The sequence below is a fragment of the Hydra vulgaris genome, chromosome 10, assembly GCF_038396675.1.
Source record: "Hydra vulgaris chromosome 10, alternate assembly HydraT2T_AEP".
Classification (NCBI taxonomy): domain Eukaryota; kingdom Metazoa; phylum Cnidaria; class Hydrozoa; order Anthoathecata; family Hydridae; genus Hydra; species Hydra vulgaris.
The window spans coordinates 25,422,619-25,432,500 of record NC_088929.1 but is presented as its reverse complement, the minus strand read 5'-3'; the positions used below and the strand labels follow the sequence as shown (position 1 = coordinate 25,432,500).

Sequence of the window (9,882 nt, the reverse complement as noted above, 5' to 3'; positions counted from 1 at the left end):
TCTAAAGAAATGTTCAACACATGAGTACACCATGGAAACTACTGGTATAAACTATAAATGTAATCTCAGCCTTTTTGTCTCAAATGACCTGATAATAACAGGACCTTCCTTTTTTTTATGAAAAATTGAGGACCTTTTTTTTTAAAAATTAAAAATTGAGGACTTCTTTTCTTCTTTTTTTTAAAAAAAAGAAGAAAGAAGTCCTCAATTTTTAATTTGGCACTTAAATACGGTGGAAAATGGTCTGGAATAGTCCCTGGTCAATATGGCCAATCTACATTTTATGATTACTTTTTTGATTGAGCCAAAACTCCCATTCCTTAAAAGGAACTTTGGTGGAACAATAGCAGTTTAACCGGTTCCTGATATCACAATTAACACATTTGCAAGGACAAATGTAAAATAATTTGTTGAATGAACCAAGTTAGCACTGAATTGTAGATGAATTTCTCTTTTCACCAACATATTTTCTCAATCGTTTTGTATCAGTGACCAATTTATCCTAGCTTTTCAGAATGCCTTTATATAATATCGTTGCTCTGTCCTTGACCATATGTTTACCAAATCATCAGCTACTATCTTATTTACATCTCTGATTGATGGTTCTTCAGAGTCTTAAGATTGTGAGAAAATCTTAGCGTGTCTGATGTATAGATAATGCTTAAAGACTTCTGCTTTTGTTGGTAATTGACTTTCTGAAAATTTACAGGGTTGGCCAAATACTAAGTGTTCTGTGTCACTCTTGGTTATGATGAGCTTTTTCTTCAAGTTCATTATGGAATCTAAAAAGAATAAAAATAAAAAATCATTCGTAATCCACATTTACAAAAAATAAATTTAAAAAAGCCATTTCTCTTGTGAATGCTAATATAAAGTGCCAACAAATTAATACACAAACATTCAAACAATTCTACAATGTGTTAATCTTTAACATTAACAATCAAAACATATTTAAAGTATGCGTATTTCAATATTAATATTGCAATATGCATTCAGAACATATATGTATGTATTTTTTGCCAACTAGTGACACTTGCCAACTCAAATGCTAAATGTGCCAACTCAAATGCTTATATGACTGTCATAACTTTGGGGAGGGTGGGATACCCCTTACACCCCTGTTCAGGACGCCCTGATTATCGAAAAGATTATAGAAAAGCGCTATTTAAAAAGTTTAAACAAAAGTTGCCCCCCTGAGATGTTAAAGAAAGCTCGAATTTTCATTGTTTTATTTTTATTTTTATATTATAACTTTTTGCTATAATATGAAAATAATTATACCATCCCAATATATAGATAGATAGATATAGTTATATTCAGTGACCAAATTCATAAATGTTTTATCTCAAAATAAAAATTCTTAATTCCTTTAAACTTTATGTTGAGCATTCTGGATACTATTAATAGTTTAGTTATATCATACTGATATAACTAAACTTTTTTTATACTTGAAATGTATAGAACCCCCCTCCCCCTCCCCCCCCTCCCCCCACACACACACACACAATTTTTCTCAAAGTCTTAAAAAAGCAGACTTTAAATAGTTTTTTTTCTGAAATTTAAATTTTATATTATATTATTGTTATTTTAGATAAAATGATGTTACTAAAATTTTATGTTATTTAAACAATCTTTTTTTAGCCTCAAAGTATTATACAAAAAAGATGTTGGAGTTCGATGCATGCATATATTGCTCGGTTTATACAGTACAGTCAACAAAAGGTTTGATTAACTCCGTAAATTTTTATCATGCTACATTTTGTTATGAAAAAGGGATTTCAATTTTAAATATATGGCTAAGTGAGACCAATATATGACTGAGTGAGATCAATATTCAGTATGGTTTAAGATTGTAAGCATAAGCTGAAATAAAAGTTTTTATTTTTGTATAGAGTGAGAAAGTTGGCTTTCAAAAACCTCAAGAGCTTAATCGTTCTTCTAGACCTGGTTTCCATGCTTTTCAAGCAGTTGGACCTTCGATTCATGGCAGTCCATCCATTTCACATGGAAATCCATCCATCTCTTATGGAAACGGGGGACATTTCAAACAGTTTTTACCAGACTCTTCATATTGTAACAACGCTTCTCCACATTTAACCGGTAAAATTGAGTTATTGAAATATTTCGTAAATATTTTATCATAAGGTTTTTCTTCATTGTTAATTTTCTATTTTAGGTACAAAGCAACACATGAAACAAGTGGACTACTACACTAAAATGTTACAACGTGATAACCGTTCATTATCTCCGATAACAAATGACAATCACTTTTTTGCTAACAAAATGTCTCATAATCCTCATAATAACCAACCAACTCATTCCGAAGTTGATACAAATTTTGATCCTATTACTTCACCTTATAGAGATCCAATCTTTAAGGGGATTTCTGGCTCCTTAAATACAAAACCATACATGAGAGATATTGAAAGGTTTGATAGCAAATATCGTATTGATCGACATTCAGCTTTATTGAAAGAAACAGATAGATTTCGTTTAGATTTTAGGAATACTCCTCACGATAATACACGTAACCCTTCTAATGCGTTATTCTTAGAAATGATGAGAGATAGCGGTTCGTTTTATAGTCACGACTTTCAACCTCCAAGAGGCCATTTATCACCACCTAGAGGATTACTTCGGACAGTTGATCCTGTTTATGAAAAATCTTTTATAGATATGGACCAAGAATGTTTGCTACCTAGAAAAGAAAAAGATAATTTTCGTATATCACATAATTCCTATTCTTCTATACCTGTAACCTCAACAAGTACGACTTTGACATCATTGAGGTGAAATCTACTTGCCTTGTAAATCTTGTTGTATATTTTATGAACTTATATCTTCAATAAAATACTTTTTTACGCTGTGTGGATTGTAGCAGTAAAACGGTAAAAGTGTAACATGTAGCATATTTATATTAACTTTAAGTTTAAATGTATATAATATATTAAACAGTCATTTAGATACTATTTTTATTTCTTGGGAAAAATTTTTATTTTTGTGTTACATAGTTTTTATATTTAGACATTTCTTATAGTTTATGTTCTTTGAATGTAATTCTCATTATATTTAGACATTCTTATGGTTCCTTGAATATAACAATTATTTCAGAAAAAGTATTTTCATTGTTTAGTTTTGGTCAAACAACTTATTAATTTATATTAAAACTTAAAACTTTAAATTTGAAATTTAAGGGGTATACGAGTTTAAGATGTAATCTTCAGGCTCGCATTAACATAGAATGAAAAAGATTGATCATAATCATAGAATGAAAAGGATTGCATAAATGTTCAAAAAATCAGGTTTCCATAAATTGAGTAAACATAAAATGTAAAAACTTGCATTGCAATAAATATTACTTTAGCATCTGATTCCGTCTCACAATTTTTGTCTGCAAAAACAAGATATACTTTTCTTCAAAGGCGAATACACCATCGACGATTTTAACAGCTTTTCACCATTAAAAAAACTTTTTTGTCTCATCTTTGGTTGTGATTGTATTACCGGGATATTTTACTCCTTTATTATTATTATAAATCGGCGTCAAATTTTGAATTGCAAAAAAAAAAATTTTCCCATACTAGGAAAACACTTTTATGTTAGATCATTATCCAAAATCTTTTAAAGAAATAAAAGGAACATTTAGTGCGATAAATAACGCACTCCTTTTTTTCATTCGTAATAAAACGTCCATTTTGTATTTTTTATGCTATCAAACACTATTTTTATACTATCAAGTAGTTTTTTTAACCAAACTATTAAAGTTAACATGTTTTGTGTAAACAATACACGTTTTCAAAGTATTAAAAAGTTATACAAACCTAAGTTGAATATTAATCTTCTAAAAGAATCAATGACATAATAAATTGTTTTACTTCATAAAAGATTGGGAGGCATTAAGGTTGGATGGTATTAAGATTTACTAATTCTTATTTCAATTAGATATCAACATTTCAATGCCTAAAAAAAAGCTGTTCTTAGCCTTACAAATCATGACATTTTTAGCTGAGAATCTTTACCTTTTCTTCCTCATTAATTTTGCTAATGGTGAAACATTTTACGGTTTTGATTGGTATTTTATGAGTTATTGCACCGTCTGCAGACTATTCGTTTTAGATGTTTCTCAATTCACCACCAGCATGGAACGTTTTTAACGGAAGTTATTTTGGAATATTAGAACTATTGAAAGAGTATAATTGTTTTTTGGCATTTTATTTTAATTTCGTTATCACACAGGAAAAAACTTACGTAAAGTTACTTTACGTTTTTTGTCTTAAATCGGTGCGGATATTATGAATTATCTTTCCCAAATTTTATGACAACTTTATGATTTAGAGTTTTTTAGGTGTAAGTTTGATTTACTTTCATTTATCCTTGGGATAAAAATGGGAAAATTGGAAACATTAAAAAGAAGTCTTTAGTTTCAGAAAAAATTTTTTTCATTGAATTCATTAATGTGCATAAAATATTTATTCCGAAAGTTTTCATTATATAAAAAATGTTTTTTTATTATAAAGGTCACTCCCTTTATCATTAGCTTAAAAGAAAAATATGTGATCACATTTCCTTTTTTCAAGGTTCAAGAGTTTTAATAATCTCAAAATAAAACCAGGCTGCAATATCTTTATGAAGAATTAAGTATAACCAAGATCTATAAGTTGTTTAAAATCAAGTTGCAAATGATATTAATTGATTTTTTTATAATTATCATATGAATCTTATTGCAACTTGAAATAAAAGTATTACGTCATTATATAATTCATTAAATAAGAATTAACAAAAGCATTTAAAAGCAAAATTTTAGTAATTCTTATCTAATAAATTATATAATGGCGTAATGCTTTTTTTATATGTTGTGCCTATGAATTTATTTTATTATATTGACGGAATTAGTAGATATTAGATATATACACATACAAGGGTGATCAAAATGGGTGGGTAGGTGGGTGTGGGGAGGGAGTGCTTTTTTTTTCTGAAAGCAGTCGGTACTTCTCAAGGATACGCCCCTCATTTTTTACTAGAATTGCCCCTGGACACATGTGTGTAGAGTATATTTACCACTAATATGAATATTTTTACTAATATTGTTTTTTTTTCCATTGCATTTCACCTAAATTATTTTATATAACCACTAATCATAAGATATATTGAAATATAAATAATATTTATTCGTTATTGTATTTACCCATAAAACTCATGATTTTTATTCAGATCATCGGCACGGCAGTTTCAAATTGATACTTATTGGAACTTTATTCTGAGCATGCGCAGTCAACACTTGTAAAACTAGAGAAAATTTTAGGTTATTTCAATTATTTCTTTCTGAAGCTCAGCTACTCCAACTTGATTTTACTTATGTTTGATATTTCAAAATTTTTCTTAACCGAAGCGATTTAATTCAGAGATAACTGATAAAACCTTGTTTTATAAATTTTGTTGTTGCAAATAGGATTTTCAAGGAAAACTTATAAATTAAACGGTAAAAAATTGTTCTTAAAATTTCATATTTTTTAAGCATCTATGTTATAATAAAACGAATTTTCTGTATCTGAAAGTAAATATTTTTATTTTCATCAGTTTATTGTACTTTCTTTAAACTTAATTGTAGAGACCGATTATTTTTTTTTTGGGGATAATTTTTAATTTATCTTACACAATGTTATATTTAGATATTTTATAAACATGGACTATTTAACCAAGTTAAGTCTCATTTGCAGAATATGTGGAGAATATATAAGGAAAGACTCAGTTGATGTGTGTAAATATTCTGAAAGAATCGAAAATTCATTTTATATAAACATCAACATTGATACTAAAAATGTTTATCCACAAAAAATGTGTAGGAAGTGCTATATCATTATGAGGAACATTGAAAAAGGTTCTAGCACCAGTGTTAAAGTAGTTGAATGGCCATTACCATGTGCAGACAAATGTTCCTGTTTCTCTAAAGATTCTGGTAGGAAAGTTAAAAAATGTAAACCTGGTCGGCCATGTATAATAGAAAGAAATCAGAAAAGATGGACCAGGCCAATCATTAATAGCTTAATTGCTAGTATACCAGAACAAACTTTGCGTTTAAATGCAATTGATATTGATCCTGTATCAAATCCCCATTTAGACTTATGTATATGCAATTTGTGCAACAACATTATGTATAAGCCACTAATACTAAAAGAGTGTCATCATTCTTTTTGCTCAGTGTGTATATTTAAGGAGATTGAAGGAAAGCTGGAAACAGAAACAAAATGCTTTATTTGTAATCAACACATTCCATTATTTACAATTGTAAATTCTGTTAATGTAACACAGTTGATAGAGCGCATTATTTTAGGTTGCAATAAGCAATGTAAATTAAAATTTGCGGTTAAAGACAATGAGCTTAAAAAATTGCACGAAGAAATTTGTATTGGTGATCAATTATTACTGACTCCGATTAGCAAAAAAAATAATGTTGGACTTGATACAACTCTAGCTGATGTATTTTTATTAAAAGACAATGATGCTATACCACAGATTGTTGAAGATGCTGCATTACATGTAACAAAGCAAAAGCTAGTTATCTCTGAATCAAACTTTATTGCATTTCCTTCCGGAGGACCTAGGGTAGGCGTATTTTTAATATATAGCAAAATAAAATAAACTGTATTATGTTTTGTTGTAATTAATAAAATATAATTTGATTTCACTTTTCTTTCTAGCCTTTGTACTTTACTTCCAACTTGATGGCATACAAAGAGGGCTCAGATGTTAGTAAAAGGACAATTAATAAAAGACATCAAGCTGTTTTAAATTCTTTAAATGTGACCTCTGGTATGCCCAGCACAACAAAAATTCAGCAAACCTCTGCTATTTTAAATTCATTCGAAGTAAAAGATCAAGTTAAAATATTGAAGATGTCAGACATACCTTTATCAGTTATAAGTGCTAAAGAAATGATAAGTATGAAAGCTCATATGGGAATTACATATTCAAACATGAAGATACTTGCAAGGTAAATTAACTTCATATATATATATATATATATATATATATATATATATATATATATATATATATATATATATATATATATATATATATATATATATATATATATATTATTTTTATATATACAAACTTTGAATTTGACCAAATCAAACTAAATTGAAAGTGTGAATAAATAAAAAAACAAAATGTTTAAAATTTTATTATAGATGGCTTAAAACCAAAGATATAAAATGTGCATCAAACAAAAAGCAACGAAAAGTAGCTAAATCCTGGTCTGGAGAGGATTGGGTAGTTTGTAATGCTCCGTTTAACTTTCTTTTAAAAGACTCCAGTGATTCATTTGAAGTTAAAAATGCTCCTTGGGGATACATTAAAGATCTTCCATCACATATAATAAACAAACTCAATCTTCTAAAAAAGTAAAGATAGTATTTTACATAAATGTGTGTCTGTATAAAAATGTTGTCATTGTATATGCTTTTTTATTAAAAGTTTATTTATTTTCTAAAATTATTTTAAATTCAATTACAAATTAAATAGGAAAAATTTGCTACAGCATTCCAATATAAAAAATGACGAAATTCACATTAAAATTGGTGGTGATTATGGTGGTGGATCCTTTAAGATGTGTTATCAAATTGTGAATGTTGATAAGCCTAATGCCAGAAGAAACACAAATGTATTTAGTATTTTTGAAGCAAAAGAATACAAACCTAACCTTATTGTGGGTCTTTCAATGTTTACACAACAAATTAATCAATTGCAGTCACTGTGTTGGAAGTAGGTTTTATTTTATCAAATTGTTTAATGTATTTGGATAAATAGATTTTAATCTACTTTAATAAAAATTATTTTTAGTGAGAAAAAAATAAGAGTATTTATCTTTGGTGATTACAAGTTCTTATGTTCAGCATATGGAATTACTGGTGCAAATGGTATAAATTCAAATAATAAAATTGTGCAACAAACAAATCATATTTAGTGGCTTTTTAAACGCTATGTATAAAATATATTATCATATTAGGTCGACATGCTTGCTTGTTTTGTCATATAACTCGTGCAGAGATGAAAAAGCCATATGCTCAACAAATAAGTAATTGTTCCAGTCGCACGCTGGAAACGCTTGATGCAGATTTGCAAAAATTCATTCAAAAAGGTCAAATACCAAGGTTTGCAAAGTATTGTAACAATGTCATTGATTCAACACTTTTCAATATTCCTTTAACACAAGTATTTTTATAATATATTACATTTTTATAGTATATTAATTTTTACTTATTTATATCATTTTAATATTGTTTTTATTGATTTAATGAATCTAGGTTGGCATTCCATCGTTGCATATCTCATTAGGAATTTATCTTAAATTTTTTAATATGCTGGAAGATGGCTGTCATCTCATAGATATAAAAATTGCAGCTAAAATGTGTTTAAAAAATAAAACTGTAAATGACAAAAGTTTTGATGAGTATATTGAAGTTCAGTTGAAAATATATGAACAAGAAAAAATTATTTCTGAATATTGTGAAAAAATAAAGCTAATTCATGAAGCAATGGCAACACAAGTTCTACGTTCTCCTGAAAATAAAGAATATCTCAATGAAATTTTTCAGCCCAGAGTAATTCATTTTATGGAGAAGAAAAATGCTAAGGTATAATAAGTTAATATTTGAAATAATAAAATAAAATATTCTATAGTTTTATGTGAATGAAACATTTATCAATGTAATAGCAAATGCTTCTGTGTGTGTGTTTATGTAGTGCTGTTTTTTATATAGCTTATTGAATTAGAAGAGTTAAAAACTAAAACATTTGAAAAATCGCATGGACCACTTGTGAAAAACCTTGATGAAGTTCTATGTGGTCTTAATGTTCAAAGACAAGCTTACTACGGAAAATGCTTTATCGGGAATCATGTTCATAAAATGTTAAAGGTTTTTCCATATATATTTTTGCATACTTGTAAATATAAATTGTATAAATATTTTTGTAAATATATAACGTATAGAAGTACTAATTCTGTAAATTACAAAATTTATTTTTCATCTATTAGTTAAACAGTGTCCTACATCTTTGCAATTCGATACCTAAGATAGTAACAGATCTTGGATTTATTGATATAGATGTACATAACGAGGCAAAGATCTTAAGTGAGAAATTTGTAAATTTGTTCTCCAAATACGGTACATGCTACAACTTTATGAATTCAAGTGAAATAATTAATAATAATCCATTATTAGAATTAGGTAAAAATACATATTTATAAACTGTTTGTTTTAAGTTACTTGTATTAAATTTCCTTATGCTTGCATAATTATTCTTACTTAGTTTTTCACGTTTTTTAATTTAATTTTTTTTTTGGAATCAGAAGGAGCCATTGGAGAATTAATGAGTTACTTTCGTAAAACATGGCCCAATGAGTCCATTACGCCAAAAATGCATTTATTTGAAAAACATTGTGTTGATTTCATTAGAAATTGGGGTTTAGGTCTTGATATTTATGGAGAGCAAGGCTTAGAAAGCATGCATGCTGAATTCAACAGTATGAACAGCACCTTCTGCCATATGAAAGGAAAACAAAGACTACAAAGTATTCTGTCCAATCATTACGTCAAAAACTTCCCAGAAGCTTTGGAAATTCGTCCAACTGCTCAAGAAAGAAAAACTTATAAAAGAAAAGCCTTGTGATGTTTCATAGATAATTGTATATACGATAGTAATTGCATAACGACTTAATTTTAATGTTTATTGTTAAAAATATGTGTGTGTATATATATATATATATATATATATATATATATATATATATATATATATATATATATATATATATATATATATATATATATATATATAATATATATATATATATTTATATATTTCCGAATATAATAA

The 9,882-nt window shown here is 27.7% G+C and overlaps 2 protein-coding genes across 6 annotated transcripts in view; both read left to right on the top strand.

Moving 5' to 3' along the window:
• The window catches only part of LOC101240335 (LIM domain-containing protein A), a 17,696-nt gene extending 14,580 nt beyond the window's left edge, over window positions 1-3,116 (top strand). For all 4 annotated transcript variants that reach the window (XM_065807604.1, XM_065807607.1, XM_065807606.1 and 1 more), the window contains 3 exons: window positions 1,642-1,722; window positions 1,893-2,100; window positions 2,177-3,116. In XM_065807604.1, the coding sequence (XP_065663676.1) occupies window positions 1,642-1,722; window positions 1,893-2,100; window positions 2,177-2,793 (906 nt within the window). In that variant the 3' untranslated portion in view covers window positions 2,794-3,116. The remainder of the gene's footprint in view (window positions 1-1,641; window positions 1,723-1,892; window positions 2,101-2,176) is intronic.
• Window positions 3,117-5,243: 2,127 nt separating this feature from the next.
• LOC136085867 (uncharacterized) lies at window positions 5,244-9,726 on the top strand. 2 transcript variants are annotated; one of them, XM_065807602.1, is made up of 11 exons: window positions 5,244-5,479; window positions 5,670-6,603; window positions 6,699-6,991; window positions 7,194-7,406; window positions 7,528-7,767; window positions 7,846-7,922; window positions 8,012-8,217; window positions 8,310-8,639; window positions 8,766-8,921; window positions 9,041-9,233; window positions 9,356-9,726. In XM_065807602.1, the coding sequence occupies exons 2-11, from the start codon at window positions 5,683-5,685 to the stop codon at window positions 9,673-9,675; spliced, it is 2,949 nt and encodes a 982-aa protein (XP_065663674.1). In that variant the 5' UTR covers window positions 5,244-5,479; window positions 5,670-5,682; the 3' UTR covers window positions 9,676-9,726. The 2 variants fall into 2 exon arrangements, with proteins under 2 accessions (XP_065663674.1, XP_065663675.1); XM_065807603.1 differs by having other exon boundaries at window positions 5,247-5,479; window positions 9,359-9,726.
• The last annotated feature ends 156 nt before the right edge of the window (window positions 9,727-9,882 follow it).